Source organism: Sphaerodactylus townsendi, linkage group LG01 (assembly GCF_021028975.2).
Source record: "Sphaerodactylus townsendi isolate TG3544 linkage group LG01, MPM_Stown_v2.3, whole genome shotgun sequence".
NCBI classification, from domain to species: domain Eukaryota; kingdom Metazoa; phylum Chordata; class Lepidosauria; order Squamata; family Sphaerodactylidae; genus Sphaerodactylus; species Sphaerodactylus townsendi.
Window position 1 is genome coordinate 99,534,058 of NC_059425.1, and position 19,676 is coordinate 99,553,733.

At 39.8% G+C, this 19,676-nt stretch overlaps 1 protein-coding gene across 4 annotated transcripts in view; it reads left to right on the forward strand.

Annotated features, from left to right (window-relative positions):
• RMND1 (required for meiotic nuclear division 1 homolog) overlaps nt 1-19,676 on the forward strand; it is a 28,665-nt gene that overhangs the window by 3,755 nt on the left and 5,234 nt on the right. For 3 of the 4 annotated variants that reach the window (XM_048488738.1, XM_048488727.1, XM_048488749.1), the window contains exons 3-10: nt 330-805; nt 4,332-4,440; nt 8,183-8,258; nt 9,853-9,892; nt 11,082-11,182; nt 16,051-16,157; nt 17,783-17,847; nt 18,965-19,041. In XM_048488738.1, coding sequence (XP_048344695.1) covers nt 344-805; nt 4,332-4,440; nt 8,183-8,258; nt 9,853-9,892; nt 11,082-11,182; nt 16,051-16,157; nt 17,783-17,847; nt 18,965-19,041 — 1,037 coding nt within the window. In that variant the 5' untranslated portion in view covers nt 330-343. Of the gene's footprint in view, nt 1-318; nt 806-4,331; nt 4,441-8,182; nt 8,259-9,852; nt 9,893-11,081; nt 11,183-16,050; nt 16,158-17,782; nt 17,848-18,964; nt 19,042-19,676 lie in introns of all 4 variants that reach the window. The other variant, XM_048488753.1, reaches the window with a different exon arrangement.

Sequence of the window (19,676 nt, forward strand, 5' to 3'; positions counted from 1 at the left end):
GCATGTTTTCCTTGATTATCTGTCATTGCAGATCACTTCAGTGGCCTTTGCACAGTATAGGTTCTCTAAGTCCAATAAATTCTGTTAGAATTAAGCAGATTTCAAAATCTTTGTGAACAGATATCTTAATTTAACTCAACATTTGTCAATTTTGTTTATTGTAGTAGGTAACGTAGTTCTATCCTTATGTTCTCTCACGTTACTTTCATTTGAGTCTGGGCCAACAAATGAGGTACGAGTCCTGTGTGCTAGCATGTTTGCATTTCCAGTTACTGCAAGTCAGTCTTCCGTATTCATAAAAGTGTTTTTTTTCTTCAAATGTTATGCAGGTTACACTAACAACATGGCAGCTAGAATGCTGAGATTCCTGGGTGTATCTTCTCAGACAGTAGGCCAGCGGTTCAATAGTTATGGACATCTAGCATCAAGCAACAATTTTTGTGGGATTTCAAGCAATTCTTTATCTGCAAAAAGATCATTTAATCTATGCACTCCAGATACAGTGGGTTCTCACTTAACCAATGTTTGTGGGCACGCTAAAACCTGGCAGAGATTACAGGCTGATGTTACTACTGCAGCAAAGACTATGAATTTTTTTATTATGAATATCAGTCCACCAGCTCTGGAACAATTTCATGCTCTAAAATCTTCAATTTTTAAGCACAATCCAGTGCGACATTATTCAGTATTATCAACTGGTAAAATCATACCAAAGCAAGGTACTGTGTCAACCAAAAGGCCACCAAAGGCATCTAGGACCAAGCAACCATCCAGAGCTAATCTGCCACAACTGTCTGAAACAGAGGTATGGTATGAAGTCTTTGCAGTCTGTAACCCCTGTCAGAAGGACTAATGGTTAATGTATTTGGTAGAACAGTTATTAAAAGCTATAGATAAGCAGAAATCTCTGCATTTTGGAGTGAGTTGGGGTCTATCCAATGAAGCATGGGCTCTTTTTTTGACCTAGTTCTTCAGCTCAGTTAATGCCAGTAGTTATGGTCAATAAAAGAGGTACTGGGCATGCTTGATAGGTTTTTGTTTTGTTTTCTTGAAACACCCACACTTATGCCTTCTGTCATGCTGCTTCAAATTTCCATTGCTGGCTTGGTATTTAGGAGAAGATGCCAAGGGGGAAATGTTTGTTTCTAGAACTGAAGATTCTAGAGCACAGTTTTAGAAACTCAGTTTGAGGAACAGATAAGAATTGGAGCAGAAAATGATCAATTATTTCAAGTTTATGATGATCAGATTAAATCTAGCAAAAGTGAACAGTGAATGTTTTCAATTAAAGAAAACAAATATTTAATGAAATAAACTATTTGAGATTGTAGCACTTAGCTACATATATTACAATAGTTGTTAGTGTAAAAAAACCTGCTTTTATCCAAAAGCCTCACAGATTGCCAACTGCTTCATTCTTGTTGTGGAGAAAGTCGTATGTGGTATCTGTATACTAATAATTAAGTTGGTCAAATCGGAGGATGCTTATATTTGGTGTTGTGAATGGGCAAACCAGATCTTTCTACAAGCCTGAAAAGTGGGCTGGGTTTGCATAAAAATATGAAATAAAAATAAATTGAGTGATAAAATGACAAAAGGAGCATCTGTAGCTTTAACAATTGATTACCTGTGACTGTTGCTAGGCAACCACAGTATTGTGGTGAAATTTGCAGGAGACAAGGTTTGGGAAAGATTTGAGGGCTCTAATACCAGAGTCTACTCTCCAAAGCAGTCATTTTCTCTGGGGACAATAGCTCTGTTGTCTGGAGTTCAGTTGTAGTTCTGGGGGCGTCAGAACACACCTAGAGGTTGACAATCCTCAGCATGGCAGCAGCTTCTGGATGACTTGGTACCAGCCAACTTTCATGATTTAACTAGGCCTGGCTGCATGCTGCTGTTCAACGGCAACCACCCTATGAAAGCCAGTATGGTGTAGCAGTTACTGCTTCGTAGTAGGGTCTGGAAGACCCAGGTTCAAATCCCTTCCTTTCTGTGGAAGCTCACTGGATAATTTTGGACTAGTCACATCCTTTCCACCTAACCTACCTCATACGGTTGTTGTACAGTTAGAAAGGAATAGAGGAAAATAATGTAAACATCTTTGGTGTGCACTGTTGAGAAAGGTGGGGTGACAGTGAAGTAAATAACAAATATAGCTGAAGATGGGAGGCAGATAAATTTTAGTTTGGTAAATGGCTGAGAAGGAGAATAAGAACAGGGAACGAGGAGATGATATGGGAGTTGCTAGAAAGAGGGAAAGGAGAAATGTGGGGAGGGGGATACAGGGAACCATGATTGCTCCCCCACACACACACACACAAGTTCTAAAGGGTTCCCTGCCACGTATGTGGCCCTGGCCACTGATTGGGCACCACAGCTGGGCCACAGTTTTCCTAGGTAGAAACCTCTGGGGGCAGATTGGGTGTTGGGTAGGAAGGAGATAGGATTACCAAGTCTAGTTTAGGAGATGCGGGGGGTGGATGCTGTGGATGGTGGGGTTTAACGAGGGAAGAGACCTCAGAAGGATATCATGCCATAGATTCTACCTTCTAAAGCAGCCATTTCCTCTAGGAGAGCTAGGGTTACCAGCCTCCAGGTGGGGCCTGGAGATCACCCAGAATTACAGTTGACCTCTGATGACAGAACAGTTTCCACACTCAGTGTTATAGGAGACGCTAGAACTGCTTAGTAAAATTGTAAACTTATTTAAGGTTTAAGGATGTACTCTCTATTGGTGCAAATTTGTAGGTAGACAACTCTGTTTCAATTTTCTGAAAATCTGATAAGCATCAAATGAATTGATTTCTATAACCAGCTAGCATGTTACAACTGTATTGACGTGTGACCTTACTGAATTACTGGCTGCTGACATATGTGTATAATTTTGTGCAGCAGCTTGCAGTTTTGCATGGTTTTGATAAATACCATGTAAAAATAACTGGAAATGTTTTTGCATTTGTTACATAGGGTGATATTTCCAAATATATTTAACTAATATTGCAGTTCCCCTAATAATTCCTCCTGCACAAGTCATAGTTCAGTGAGTTTGTTTGTATGAAAGAGCTGTTTGTGAAATGTGTGCTTAGGTTCCCATAGCCATGAAAAGCCAGCATGCCTCTATAGCATGGTGTAGTGGTTATGAATAGGTGAACTCTAATCTGGAGAACCAGGTTTGATTCCATGCTCCTTCACCTCTGCAATGAAGTTTTACCTTGTGAACCTGATTTGTTTTTCTGCTCCTACGTTCCTGCTGGGTGACTTTGTTCTCTCAGAACTCTCTCAGCCCCACCTGTCTCACAAGATTTCTGTTGTGGGGAGAGGAAGGGAAAGGAGTTTGTAAGTCGCCTTGAGTCTCCTTGCGGGAGAGGAAGGTGGTATATATATCCAAACTTTTCTTCTTCTTCCACATTATAGCAAGACTTGGATGCCTAAAAAGTTACTAAAACAAAACTTTTGGTCAAGACACCAGTTTTTGGCAGGGCAAATTGTCAGAGCTCCTGGAACCCGCCCTTCCCCTCTTTAGGGTACAATATTGTCCCAAAGATCACATTGTTCCTTTCTTTGTCATCTAGCACCACCTGCTGGATGTAGAAATATTCAGGTGCCATTGTTTGCAAGATCAAATATTATACCCTGAATGAGACAGTGAGACAGCGGTAATCTCCGCAGTAAATCAAACTGCTACTAAATTGTCAGTCTCTCTCCTCCTCCCCACCCTGACTGCCTCCCATACACACTTTTTATTATATAAAATGTTGGGGATATTGCAGAAACAAATCTTTCTATTATAAGCATTCTGCTTGGGTAGGCAGGGAAGAAAAGGAAGTAGAATCTTAAATTTAATTGGACTCTTTGGGCTGAAATAATAGGATGAAGTCCAGGTATTTAATTAATTAGTTGATTTGTAGTTAAAAAAAATAAATATCCACTAATGACTCAGTCTTGTGTATATTTGTTTGGAAACAGGTCTAAGTACTTTCAGTGAGGTTTAGTCTTGACTACCTGTGCTTCAGAATACAGCTTTGGTGTGCGTAAGACTTTGAAAAATATTTATATAAAGGGATATGCTTTTTTCCTTATGTGAATGCTTATGAGGCATCTGCACTTGGACTTTGTTCTAATTCAGGAAATAAAGGGAAGAAATAAACAGAACTAATCCTGCATCATTTGTGAGGAGTTTCTCAGTTTGAGCACCAAAGTTAAGATTCAGTTGTGTAGCATATTGGATTTATAAAGTATGGGGACACATAACACTACATAGCCACCTGTTAGCAAAATGCTAAGGTGTACTTAATTATTTTCTTATACTAACCCTTGTTCCTTTGGCACAGGATCTTATGCAGTGCACAGCCTTTGCAACCGCAGATGAATATCATCTTAGTAACCTGTGTCATGACCTGACGTCACAGGGATATGTTGAAGTAACAACACTGCCTAGAGGTAGGCTTTTGATGAACAGTTTTTCATCCTCTCAAAATAAGTTGTGGGTTGAGTGAATGAAGTTATTTTTAGCAGTATAGTATTGCTAAAAAGTTTCTCTTTTGTAACATTATTTCTGTGGTGTCTTATCACCTTGCATTGTGCATTCCAGATTTTTTGGTTCAGAAAGAAGCATTATTTTTGCTTATGACATAATAATTTCTGAGAATTGGAAACTAGCACATGAATTGAATTATGCATGATTTGAAAGGGGATTTAAGAAACAACTGCTTGAAACATCATCCAGTGTTTGGTACATTGTAACCTGGATGCCACTTTTTCAGAACCTTCCTAAGTTATCCGAATTCTTTTAAGAAATGTACAGTTGATGCAAAAGGTACGTATGCAGAATGATTTCCTATGTGCCACTCTCTACAGTAATTTCCTTAATCTTCCTTAATTTCAAAGAGCGATAGTAGAATTTAGCTATAGAGTTGCTGAGAAATTTACAAGATTTTTTTTCCTCAGTAGTTTTCCACATTTGCAGCACTCCCACTCTTTCACTTCCAAACTTCAGCCTCTGGTGAGAGAGTTGATAAGAAAACATTCTGAAAGAATTGATGTGAGGCGCACAATACACCTATGGGCAGAATCCATAGAATGAGCATATTGACAAAAAGACTCCTGCAGCACTTGGATTAAGTATTAAATACCAGAATTTTAACTGAAGAGTGAAATGATGTATAAATGCTGCATCTGATGACTCTGCCAAACAGAATTTTTCCCAGAATTTCTTTTGGCAATCTTCTGGAACTCTTTTTTAACTGAGAAGACACACACATTCTAAGATTTTTTGGATCTAGGTTTGTTTTGAACTATAAAACATTCCCTCAATTTCCAGGTGCCCTACAGGTAATGTACAGGCTTTGGGTTCTCTGCTGTGAGGTAGGTTTTGTGGTACACAAGGAAATCATTGAGATCACACTGAGGCTGGATTAATATGTAAACAACTGAGAATATTTATTAACAGATTGGTTTTAAAGGAACAAACCAGCAGCACAGGTTTCCTGATAGACAAAGTAAAAACCAGACTGAGGCACAAAAAATTAAACTGGTTGTGACCTTAGAGAGTAATTAGACTTCATGGCAATTCTTTTAGGTACAAAGATATTTTTATTGACCGGCCTCTGGGTTGGATCCTGTCTCTCACACAGAAATCCATCCACACCAGCTTGCCATCTCCCTAGAGTTAGACTAAATTGTACAAGGTTTGCTCATCACCAGAAATTGGCCTAGCAGTTGAGCACTTTCTTCTCTCCCAGAGACAGACTGAAAAGGTCTACTGGGTAGTGTAGGGCGCTTTTTCAGGCTGAACTGAACAGGTCACATTTCAGCCTGAAAATTTTCAGGCTGTACTAAGGTAAGTGGGGAGGGGCGTGCGGGTGGGGGGAGTGTGGGGGGGCCAGAAAGCACAAGAGTCCGCCCCGGGCGCAGTTTGGCCCAGCTATGCCTCTGTGCCATCTAAGCATTGTTCTGGGTTCCACACTTCACCCTTTGACAAAGAGGTGCAGAAATTAGATGACTTGGGAAGAAAAAACTACCCTCATGTTTTCTGTGACCAGTTTCGTTTCCATTAAGGGGAAGTGTGACAGACAGCTAACTGCTGATGCCTTATACCAGTCTAAAAAACCTTATATCAGTCTAAGGGGGTTCAAAAAGAATTCTACTGTTGACCTGGAGATATAGCAATTGAGAGTAGCATTTAGGAAGGAAGGAGTTTAAGGCATACTTAAAATCTCTGACTGTTCCCAAGTACTGGAATTTTGTTTTTGTTTTGTTTTTTGGCTGTCTGATTAAATACCATACCATTGCTGAACTAAAAGGCTTATTTGCTGGAGTGCCTGTTCCAGAACATTGGTGCTTTTGTAACACAGGGAAGATAGGCACCTTGGCCCACTTAGTCCTTGAATGTGTTTTATTTGATTAATATATATAGAGAGAGATAACACCACTGTTAGAGAAGGATGGGTTTATGAGCAGTGATCAAAGTTTTTCCTTTCTCTGTGGGATAAGGATCTGAATGTTACTAAATCTTTGCCCACTTATCTTTTAGTGGTTCAGCATGAATTAATTTTTTAAAAAAACTTTTGTAATTAGAATGTACTTAGAAGGGGAAAAGGAGATTAAAATGTATACATGTGTGTATATATATCTGTGTGCATATATGTATATCAGTGTAGTTGGACTAAAGCCTTTGGCCAGTAAAGGTGTACTGTTAAAGAAAAGAAAAGAAGGTGAGGGGGAGCAATTAAGAGTGGCAGTTAGGAAAGAAGGTGGGTAGAGTGAAGGAGATGAGTCCTGGACTGAAGAGGATCCTGAAATAGGGAAGCAAAGCCAATCACCCTTCCCTGAGGAAAATAACTCCTAGGAAAAGTGAAAAATGTCTGTTTGATTCTGCCTCCAAACACTTCAGAAATTTTTTGTCAAGCTTATGCCTGTTTCTCGAAGGAGTGACAGCCAAGTGATTTCTCTCAGCAGTTACAAAACACCTGTCAGTAGAACACATTTTTGTGACAAATGGTCTTATACATTGTAGGAAGTTTGTCTTTTCACTTGCCAAGTGTAAAGCTGAAACCTTTCCTGACTTAACCATGTCACTGTAAGAGTGAAATAGAACAGTTCAGGTGCTGTGAAGTAACATCAGCCTCTTGTGTGCCATCTTCAGACCAGTGAAGGATTTTTCAGTTCCTCAGTTTCTTAGGCTGGGTCAGAATACATCCATATACTTTTAACTTTGGGGAGAGGGGCCCAGAGGAAGAGAAGAAAAAAAAGCTATGCAATAAAGTGAAATAGAAGAAATGTCGTAACAGGTATTTTCAGTATATTTTTCAGTATATTGATGCCCTCCCTGATGATAGGAAGTACTTAGCAAAGGTCATACAAGCTGAGTAGATTAAACTTGGGAAACAACAGATTAAAGCAGTGTGCCACATTGCAGACTTGAGAGCAGGTTGATCGCCTTAGCCATTGTGCTAATCTCCCATTTATGGTCAGAGTTTGCCTATCTGCCTAATGACAGTATGGTGTGAGTGGAAGATGTTCCAGTTGAAGAAGGAAATTATTCAGAATACCATTCTCAATAGACCTCATAAAAATAATTTGACAGCCCAGACTCTTGGTATTACTGGTTCACCTGCCCAGGTCTTCTATTGGAAGTAGCCCTTCTATTTTCCAAGATGCCTGCCACAGCCCAGTGGCATAGACCTTACAGGTGCCTTGCTCAGCAATAGCAGGAATTGTCCTTTAGGCCTCAGTATAGCCCCCAACCTCAATCCAAGATATCTCAGAGGAAGCACCATAGCAAACAAACTTCACCAATCCCCCAGGGAATCTGTAGGGCGGGGAAAGTCGTTCAAATGAATAGTCATGGGTCATGGGCCTGTGGTATGGTTTACTTTATGTTTAGCCTCTTTTGTCCATGTTTGGGATGCTTTTTAGTAAAGACAGATTCAACTCATCCTGACTGTAGGAATATGTATATGTGTAATAATACTTTTTCCACACATGTGCAAGGACTAGGTAAAGGGAAATGATGAAAACAGAACCTGAGGTGTATGAGGGACATAAAGACCAAGGTAGCGCAAAAAGAGCTAAGAGGTCACCTTCTGAACCCATCAGTAACTGTTTAGGATTGCTCTGTTACACTAAATATTTTGACAGCACATGTTGTATATGAGGTCACATTCCCTTTCTTATAAATTAGATGCAGCAAACGTTTTGGTGATTGGCACAGAAAACACAATGAAAGAGTATGATCCTGGGATTATCTTTTTTTTCAGGTAAGAAGAGCTAATTAACAAAATGCTTGTGGACTAAAATGTTAATACTAAAACAAGCTTAACACTTTAGGTTTAGACAAGTGGGTGACTTACAATTCTCTTTTGCATCCTCTATTTTTCTTCATTCCCTCCTGTCCCTGTTTTCCCCCTTTTGTTCCATTTTTCTTTCTCCCACCCATCATTATCTTCCACTTTTCCTTGCCTGCCCATCTCTTCTTTCCCCAGTTAACCTGCAGCGTTGAAGCTGCACCAACCCTTTTGGATTACTAGAGTTGAGTAGGCAATCCAAAATAGCTGCTGAAATCTTGTGAAGCAATCATGAGCAATCTTGGCATTTTATTCCCCACCCTATTATTGATTTACAGTTTTTCTTCCGTATATGACCCTAATCTTCAAATTTTGTAATCTAAGGCCAAATTATAAACAGCTCACCCTTGGGCAATTCAGTAAATTGCCCTTTTCCTTTGCTCTGTACTCATTTTAAAATGGAAAAACCTAAACTACTCACTTTTTTTTTGAATTCATAAAAGCACCTCCATGGGCAATTTTTGTCTTGTTTTAATCCACTAACAGGCTGTAAATTTTCAGTTAACTAAAGAGTTTCATCAATTGACAGCTACAGAAAAAAGAATTGCTCGCCGAGTATTTATTTATTTTAAAACTTGCATGCCACTTTTATAGAATCCTGTTTGAGAGACAGTATAACAAAACTGATAAAACATTAAAAATTGGTATTGGCCATTAAAAGTATGTTAAGACATAAAATGTCCTAAAAAATAACATTCATAAAACAGTCCTTAGGTCAAAAGCAGGCCATAAAAACAACTATAAACATGAAAGCCCTCAGTTAAGAGCATGGGTAAAAATTATCTTGGCTCCTGATTTTTGGTTACCACCTACTTTAGCTCTTGAAGGCCAGGGACATAGAGAGTCAAGTTGAAGTATCAGGCCATAAATGATGGTATGAGAGGAGGCAATATTCCAAGCACCCCAGCTCAGAACTGTATTGAAAACATTAAAGTTAGGAACTAGCCCTCTGAATTGTGTCTAGAAACAGAAGAGTAGCTAATACAGATGTTTGACACAGTGATGGTAGGATTTCTGTATCCACCCTCTGATAATGACCTGGTTTCTATGTTTGGGATCTGGCAAAAATTCCAGGCAGTTCTTAAAAACATCCCCATGAAAAGTGCATTATTACTCCCACATGGGTGTGATCAGAGCATGGATCACCATGGCCAAATCACACCTTTTAATGAACAGCCATAGCTAGAGTATCAGCCAAAGCTGATAAAAGGAACTGTGTTCCATGGAAGAGATCTGCATCTCCCAACTGTGGGCCAGGATGTGGCAGCATGTCCATGTTATGCTCCTTCAGGGAGAGTGCAACCTCTTCCAGGTCAGACTGTGACTGCTTGTTCCTTGAACAGCTTTGACATTGATTTAACAGCACTTCAGTCTTGTCTGGATTGAGTTTCCGTTTATTGACCCTCACTATCTTCTAGAAGGATACAGTGATTTGTAGCATTGGAAGCCACAAGTCTGAAATCTAGTATGTAAACACTAAAACTTCCTTGCAATTCTGTTAACACAGGGAAGGGTCTGTTGTCTTCTGGAATACTGAAGAGAAAACAGTAAGTGGAAACCACATTTGGGTGTGTGCCGGAGTATGAACCTAAAGGCCTGATAATTTTAATATGTTTCAGTAGCACGTAAGAAAAGCCATACTGAATCAGACCAAGACCTATCAAGTCCAGCAAACTGTTCACACTGTGGCCAACCAGGTGATTGTAAATTGGCTTTCCAAGGCAAAAGAGCCATAGATAAGATATTATAGCACAGGGGAACCTTACAGCTTAGCTCCTTAAGTGAGGGAACAGTTGTAAGGAATCAAAAGTATCTATTGAGAAGGCGGGAGGAGGAAGCTTTCTGAAATCAGTAAGTGCTTTGAAGGAAGGCAAGGGCTGACATGACTTGGAATCTTGGAAAATGAGAGTAAGCAGTTAACAAACATAATGAAGAAATACCTAAAATATTTTTCACATGCACATATGTATTAAACAATCAGTGCTGCAAAAAGCTTTAAAAGAACTACTGATAAATTAGGTAGTGTCTCTGCAACTACTCAAAATCAAAAGCTTTTGTTGTAATGTCCAACAGAAGTTACTAAACATGCACTTTTATAGTACAGTATTTACTGGTTTTTAATTTTTTACTTGCCAGATAGGAAAGGAAGTAAAATTTGTATTCTGCATTTTCTCCTCAGTTTGCTTAAGTTATACTTCTGAATTAAGCAATTCAGGATACAATTTGTGCTGCAACTTAGTGATTAAAAATAACCTATTCTCCAGAAATGTGAATGGGGATGGATGGTCCTTTAGAAGGATAGCTAGTATGGAGGACTGTATGTTGCCTCAGCAAATTCAGGTTTTTCAGCATTACATTTGGTGTGGTAATGTAAGTGCAGGGTCAAAGGAGTATTTACAGGGGAGAATCAGTGTAAAGCAGGAATGCTTAACTCTCCCATAACCACTGATGCTCCCGGCTGTTCTTCAATTTCAGAACTTTGTTGGGGAAACTAACAACAATTGGGCTGTGTGGTTATTTGCAGTGAGAGGTGGCAATAAGAAAAGGGCTGTGCACTGGCTCCTATCCAGTAGTACTTCCTGTGCAAACAAGGATGTTGGGAATTGTATGTTTTCCTTGTGTGGTTCTGCCCAAGACTACTTTTCTGCAAGCAAGGGTCAAGCCTCATGGCCAAAAGGTGTATAGGATGATTTCATTGTATTTTTCAGCAATTTTCATATACTGGATATTTTCTAGATGAAGAATATAATGCAAGTACTAGAAAGGCATGAAATTCAGCCATATGAAGTTGCTTTGATTCATTGGGAGAATGAAGAGATTAACTACAGAAGAGGAGAGTAAGTATCTGTAAGTAATAAATGCATAGTTTGGGCTATCTAAACAATCTAAACATAAACGTTCTTCCTGAATGTATTACCCAATATCTGTCCTTCTTTGCCAAAGTGTCTGGGTGTCCTATGACTCCTAAAAGGCTGAGGCAGCCAGGGATGACACCTCTGTTGCCCCACCCCCTCCAGAAAGCATTCTGGCAGTGAAGGGAGACAGAGAAAATGAAACAACACCCCCCCTCCCCGGAAAACTCTTGAGTTGGGCTAAATGGCATAATTTCAAAGCCCCAGGTGCCATGTTCCTGGCAGCAAAGCCAGGGTGGAAACCAACTAATGTCAGCTCCACCCCTGGGAATACTCCTGGAACACCTCAAGCCGTGCCAGCATCCTCCTGGATGCCAACACAGCTTTGAATGCCAGCCTCCCTTCTTCTGGCAAGGTCCCAGGCCTGCTTCCCAACTTGTCCACCTCACCAGCATATTTGCTAAATGGATTAGGATGTAAATGTATCTAAATTCTTAATTTCTTTATGAAGTGAAACAAAAAACTTTTACTGTCCACCCATGGTAATAGAAGTCCTTAGTGTATAAGCAAAATTCTTCAAAGAAGAGGTGAAGTAGACAATAGACAAAGGAAAAATGGCTGCTAACTCTTTAAGAAATGTGATAAAATCAAAATGTTTACCAACCTGAAGATCCTGCCTCTTCAAATGCCTTCCTTTTGTTGTCTTCATCAAATCACTTCTCATGATGTTGTTTCATTCGGGCCACCAAAGTTTGCATTTCTTTGTCACAGTGTTTGCATTTTGCTCACATGCCTGCCTTCCTTATAGCTAAAGGGACTTCATTAAAATATTGCCAAACTGGGTCTCTTTTATAGGTTTCTCCTCCAAGGAGAGAATAATATGGTAAACCTTAGGCTATACACATAGAGTTCTCACACTTGTGGAGTATTCTGCTCAAAAGATTTCACTTTTATTTGTACCACTTCTCTCTCCCTTCATACACTCAGCTTCTTGTGCAGATCCATAAAGTTAGTACTTAAGAGGTCAGGGCAGTGGTGGGATTCAGCACTTCGACAGAACCGGTTCTTAAAATGCCTCTTGTATACAACCAATTGTTAAATTATTTGAATCCCACCACCAGAACCAGTTGTTAAATTATTTGAATGCCACCATTGGGTCAAAGGTTGATTCTGTGTACATAGATTTGAAAAGGAACAATAGGGCTAAAGGTCTTCTTCTCAGCTGTTTATTTTATAGCAGGATTCTATCTCTGCAGTCACAAATTCAGTTTTAGAAATGCAGAACCAAACATCTGCGATAATATCTTCTAGATAGAAAAATTGCCCCAAAACCATCATACAGAAACCTCTGGAACAGCATGACATTAATGGATTAATGGAATTCATTTACCCCCCAAAATTAAACATTGCATGAACATATGACCTCATGTTACATAATTAAAAACTAATCCTTATTTCACGATGAATAACTTTTGGACTATAATTATATATATAAAAAGCTATCTGTGACTTTGTTAGTCATGCCCTAACGCCGAAACAGCTGGGCCGATTGCTCCCAAATTTTGACACGATGTCCGTTCCCCTGGCGGGCAGGTTTGTGACCTTCACCGGGCTTGCAGGTCACACTGGAGCCTGGTAGAATACATGTTTCCCCAAACCCGCAGCAGACCAATCAGGGCCCGCCAGTCCAGGGAAGGGAAGCCTTGCCCATCTTTGCAGCTCCATGCGTGTGCACAGGCACGACACTGCCTGCTGTTGCCCACAGGGAGAGGAAGGAGTGTTCACAAACCTGTCGCAGGAAGCACACAGTAGCCCTCTCCCCTCCCTTCCATTCCTAATCCCCCCCGGTCAGCCACGACAAGACGTCCCCAACCCAGCCGAGCGTGAGCCATTCATACAGGTGGTGGCCCTGGGACAGGACCCTCCCGGCGCGTGCAAGCAGCTAGCCCCGACGGGCCTCTCGCGCATGCTCGAGCCGCATCCCACCTGCCCAGTGAGCTGTGCCGCCCTTCCGTACCCCCCTCCCTGGAGCCACAGTGAAGCGTGGCTGGGCCCACTAGTGTAACTTAAAACAGAAAACTGTTGTTAGATAGATTTTTCCTCAAGCATTTCATGTAAAAAGTACAAATTAAAATTTTGAAATCTCATTTTTTTAATTAAAAAATTCATAAAAGAGGTACATAAAAGTTAAATCTCACCAACAATTAATACTGAGTAAGTTTGGATGGATCCCAGTTGTGGTGAGCTGCAGAAGTGCTGTCCAAGCTCTTCTCAGGACCTGAGTGCAATCCCATTGGCAGATCAGTTGCAGGTAGCTAGCTCAAGGTTGACTCAGTCATTCACCAGTTTCACAAGCAGAGACTTTTTTTGAATGACAGTAAGTATAGTTGGTTTATATTTATATTCCACTTTTACAAACTGCATAATTATTATTTCCTAGCATTCCTTGACAAATTTTTGGGATTTAGTGACCATCCTTCTCATTTCAGTTAACCATTCACCCAATGCTAATTCTTCAGAAACAGATGGGATATTTTACTCAGTAAATTGGTCAAGTTTGGTGAAGGACTAGAATTGAAGGGAAATTCATTTTTGGTAAATTACATTTGGAAGAAACAATTAGTCTTTTTATGCAGTGTGATATTTTTTTAAAATTATTATATCAGACTTCCAAACTCTATACATCTATATTAAGGTTTTGGGCAACATGTCAATACAATTTTTAACAGGAACAACTCCAGAAACCATTATAGTAATATGGTTGTTAACCGGCATCTGTGGAAGTTGGGGTTGCTAGTTAACAAACCTTTTACTCAGCAGCAAAAGGTTAAGAGACTCAAGTAGGCGGTGACCATGCCCAGTGGTGGGATTCAAATAATTTAACAACCAGTTCCGGTGGTGGGATTCAAATAATTTAACAACTTATTGTCTGAGGCTTTCACGGCTGGATTCAACTGGTTCTGGTGGGTTTTCCAGGCTGTGTTGCTGTGGTCTGGTGGATCTTGTTCTTAATGTTTCACCTGCATCTGTGACTGGCATCTTCAGAGGCGTATCACAAAGAGACACACAGCCCGGAAAACCCACCAGATCCAATTTAACAACTGGTTGTTTACAAGCACCATTTCAATAACCGGTTCTGCCGAAGTGGTGCGAACCTGCTGAATCCCACCACTGGCCATGCCTGAGATCTGACTGAGACCCAAAGCCTGCTGCAGCTCTTACTGCTTGGCACTCCTCCTCTTACAGTTGCTCTACCTCAGTCACATGGTGATGTGCTACCACCCCAGCATGGTGGTGTGCAGGCAGTACACTTCGATTCAGGTTAACCCCTCAGTATACCTGATAACTAAGCTGTCTAATTAAGTTTCACTGTAGTGCTTCATTTTTATTGCACTCCGCAAATATCTTCGGTGCTGACTTTCAGCTTTCTGAAGCTGCGGTGTATTTTCAGAAGACCTTTTTATAGAGAAAATGAGAAAACTCTGATTTCTCCCTTCACTTCCTGCTTTACCAGAGACCTCTTCAGAACTGTTGAGTACTCAAACTAATATCCACTGATCACATATCTTAAAATGGTTGACGATGCTTTATAATTGGTAATGCTGCTCCTTTATTAAAATAGCTTAGAAGGTGGTAAACCGTTTATATTTAATAATTTAAAACATTGTTATCTTTCTACCCAATTAGGGTCTTCAAGGTAGTGAACAGTTCTAAAAAATTAATATACATAATTGCTCTCTATATAGAGAGAGAGGAGGTGGGGGAGGGCAAGTAAAACCTAAGCAAGAATTAACATCAGTAATAGAAGCCCAAGTGAAACAAAAAAATTACCCACTGGCTGAAGACAATGATGATAAAGAAACAGACGAATCTCCTCATGGACGACTTCAAAGTCCATGAGCCTAATATAGGGTTTAAGGTGTCTGTCTGAGAGAATGTCCCCTTCTCCATTGTATTCAAGCAGTTTATTTTGGCCCTTGACCACTTAAGCTCTATTCCTTCTTTTAACCTGGTTTTCCATCATAACTGGACAAACATTTCTACTTTTCTTGCCCATAGCCTTCCATCTTACCAATTGGCACATTATTTCCATTAGGCCTTCTGTGTACTTTGTCTGCCTCCTCTTGCCGTTTGTTCTCACTCTACTCTGGATTTTCCAGGGATTTTAGTCCATTTATTATATTGTTTGTAATTTCTGAGGAGTTTTAACCTTATCTCACTTTCAGACTTCACACATACTCTCTTCTGTTTCAACACCTCCTTTAGTGACTTTCCAGTATGTATGGTGAATACATATTAATCTGTATATCAACAGTGATAGCTTAAGGATATGATTCTGAATAAGCCACAAAGTGCACCAGCTGTTTTTAGGGTGTTCTAACTCTTAGTGGGTGAGCATGCGCAAATAGCAACTTAGTGGTTTATGCATGTGCAAATAGCAACTTCTAAAACTTTTGTAACAGCTTTTACAGGGTCTTAATGTTTTCAAGCAAATAGAAAACTTTTCTTCCCAACTTCTTTTTTGGACATTTCCATCAGTCCATTTCAATTGGCTGTGTTCTTCCCTAAATCTTACAGGGAAATGAATGAAGAAGCTATTTCCAAGCTGAAGAAGTAGAAGAAAGTAACTAAACAGCTTATGAAACCTCCCCTTTCAGGTGCTAAAGACACTTGAAACTGGCCTTCACGTTGGAACAAGACATGAGTATTGAAAGTAGCACACCCATTTGGCAGGCTCAGACTTGTATTTTAAAGCACACCTAGGGCTGTATGGCTTGTATAATGGATTCTTTACCATCTTTGTTCTGTTTAAACAATGTAGTCTGTTAAGAGAAATCCAATTCTCTTTACAGAGGGCCATCAAAGCTTCATAGAGGAGAAATCCTGATTAATTCAGAACTAGATATTGATGAAGTCACTCTAGAGAAGTTTGCTTTTTCAAATGCTCTTTGCCTTTCTGGTAAGTGTATGCTCAATATCCTTAGTCATTGTTCTCTAAATTTGCATAATAATTTCACCTATGGAATATGTAAAAGAAGGGGGGAAATTTTGGCTTCTATTCCATCACCAGTCCACAGAATGCAGCATTACTCCATGTTCCTCTCCATTCCTGCAACTTCTCCAACCCCCAGAAACAACATTCTTGAGGTCACAGGAGCTGCACAGAACAACAGATGTGGGAGTCAGAAGACTGAAGTGAGGAGGGACAAGCTCCTCTTCCCTCCTTCAGATGCACCTCTGAAAAGATTAGGCAACTTCACCCCCCTCACTGTTGTCCCCCAACCCATGTGGCTGTTTTCTGTGTGGGGTTCCTCGCCCCCAGGAATAATCTCTCCAGGGTCAATAGGAGCTGCAAGAGCAGAGAGAAACAGAGAGAAGCACAGGAAACTTCCATGCATAGATGGTTGGATACAAACTTTGCATATACATTTGACATATACAGAACCTTTTTCTCACGTTTATATGATTAAATCACAGATGTGCACTTAGGCAAGCAAATCTTACCATAATGTAGTGGAATGCTATATCTACATTAGAGACCTGAGCTCCAGAAATTAGTGTTGCGGTATGCATTACTTGCATTGCTATAACTCAGGGGTCCCCAAACTACGGCCCGGGGGCCAAATGTGGCCCCCTGAAGGCATTTATCCGGCCCGCCAGGCATGGCAGCGATGGCTCCATTCATGTGCAGTGGGGGCTCGAGGGAGAGGAGGAACTGGCCCCAAAGGCCGTTGATTGCAGTTACATGATGGCACCCCCAAATCTCCATGCATTTTCTGACCCAGAGTTGGAAACCTTACATGTGGCAACGCCTGCTCCGCCCTTCCCTCTCGGCTACTCCATGTGTTGCTCTCAGGCTTTCTGTTCCGCCTCACTCCCATTGGCATCAGCCAGGCTGGCGAATTGCTCGCTGGCTGCTAGGGAGTAAAGAACCCAGGAAGATACTTGATCCTGGGTTAGATGGAATGCTTCATTGGGAAAGTTCTGCTTTTTTTTAACAGCGGAAGGTATCCCACAGCCTCCCCAACAATATTTGGAGCCCACCCTGTACTTGACGTACTTTGGTCACTGTTCTAAAAATAGACCATGACAGAAAGGCTGAAAGGTGAAATCAAACATTTTACAATCATTTGTGCATAGGAATTTGTTCATAGTTTTTTTTAGTCCGGCCCTCCAACAGTCTGAGGGACAGTGAACTGGCCCCCTGTTTAAAAAGTTTGGGGACCCCTGCTATAACTCATTTGATCGATTGAATCCTGATGTCCAGTCTTTTCTCTTGCACATGCTAAAAATTCACTGGAAGTAATCTTGGGGTCATTTTAAAAATGTAATTGAAGGATTGTTTTTATGTAGTTTTGAATCATAGTTTTTTTTTAACTTGCTGCAGACTGAACTGCTTGGAGTAGGACTGTCTTAAAAGCTTTAAACTAATGCACATCTCAGGGCTACTTTTTAGGTTACCTGGAAAGTTAGGACAACCTAATGTTTGGAAACAAACCCTCAGAACAAGAATTTTATTTTGTGATAATACTTAAAGCAGAGAATGCGTATAACATGCCTCTTGTACTTTCCCCCACTCTGTAGTAAAACTGGCCATTTGGGAAGCATCCTTGGATAACTTTGTAGAATCTATCCAATCAATACCTGAGGTATTTAAAACTGTTTCATTTATTTATATTGACTACATAGAAGCAGACCGGCACACATTTTTGGCTATATATTTGGACTGAAATTTCAGTGTCAAACTTGTGTCTAAATATAGAAGCACAACATATTTGATTTAAGATACTTAATTTAAATATGTTGTAACCAGGAAAACATTTCCTCATTAAACCAGTTTTGGTATATTTTACAGGAACATTGTATTTCAGTGAGTGTGCGATTTCACATTAATTATGAATCCTCGTATTACACATTTTAATGGAAAGTTGTTTAGAAATAATTATGCAAAGGAGGATGAAGGCAGCTTCTTATGTTTGCCCATCCTTCTGCATGCTTTAGAATGAAAGTCCAAATCTAAGCGATACAAATTTGAGTGAAAAAAATATATATAATAATTTTCTTAATGGAAAAGGACAGTAAGTTGTTCTTATGAGTTCTATTTCAATTTTTCTCTGGATAGACTTGATAGCCTGAAATCTCTCCTTCTGTGGTACTGGGAACTCCCAGATCAGTAACCAAATTTATACGAGTCTGTCTGCAGGAGAAGGGACTGCTACAAAGTAGCATAGGCATGGCTCCAAGTGAAAAACTGAGCCTTGTTTCCTGCTATAGACCTGATGACTTCCCAAAGTTTTGTTGTTTGCCTGTTAAAATTTATCATATGAGCATATATTTACAAAAAGAGCTTCAGTTACAGCAATAATACCTTTAAAAGATATTCCTTACCCACAAAGAAAAGAAAGATGTGAGACAGTATTTAGTGATAGAGGAGAACATTGCTGAATGGGATCAGACTATAACTCCTCTCTTTTTTCACCTGCATCCCACACCCCATCCTCAACTAAGTAGCCAAAAATGTCAGCAAGTTATGTATAAAAATAATAGCCATGGTTGTATCCAAATAATCCAATTACATTTTTGTTTTTAAAATGCAATTCTTCTCTGTACAATTTGAATTACAAAAGTTCTGTTTTCTGCTAAGTGCCCTGGAAGTCAATAAAAACATTTCAAGTAGTCAATAATAACAATAATGCTCAGAAATTATATAGATGATTATTTTACTGCTCACCCACTCACTGACAAAGTACGTACAACTTTTTACAGATACTGAAATCAAGAAGGAAAGTGAAACTCTCTCATGCTGATGTTATGCAGAAAATAGGGGAATTGTTTGCCTTAAGGTAACTTTATAAAATCAAGGCCAGGGGTGGGTGGAAGGGAGACAGATTGGAGTTTAGCCGTCAGCTTAAACTATGTGTGTAGATCAGCTTTATCCAGTTTACACTAGAGATTTAAAATTTCTATAAATTTTGAAGTTATGGGGGGCTTTCGTGAAAATGCTGATTCTGAGAAAAATATGCAATGCTTACTTTCCTATCACACCTAAGCTTAATGTACTCTGCTTACACGACAAAATGCACAATTCATAACTTAGCATATAAAATTGTACTGACATATTTATGGTATTTAGAAATAAAAAACACACAAGTAAAATTGCCAATATAACCCATATTTGAGAGACACCTGCCTAGCAATTTTGGCCAACTGAATGTTGAAGTTAAAAAAAAAACAAATTTGGTTGTAAACACAAGACATTATTTTGACAGACATACTCATGCAGTCGCAATAGGACTGTCACATATTTGGTTATCAAATTAAACTTTATAATCGTGGAAACATTAAACTCTGCAATAATGTATTGTCATCATACTCACTGTAACATGTTTAAACAGTAAAGATAACCTTGAAAATGTGCTGCAGCATAGGAATTATTCTCTAATGCTGGAGGCTGTGTTTCGTGAACACTTTCATGCTG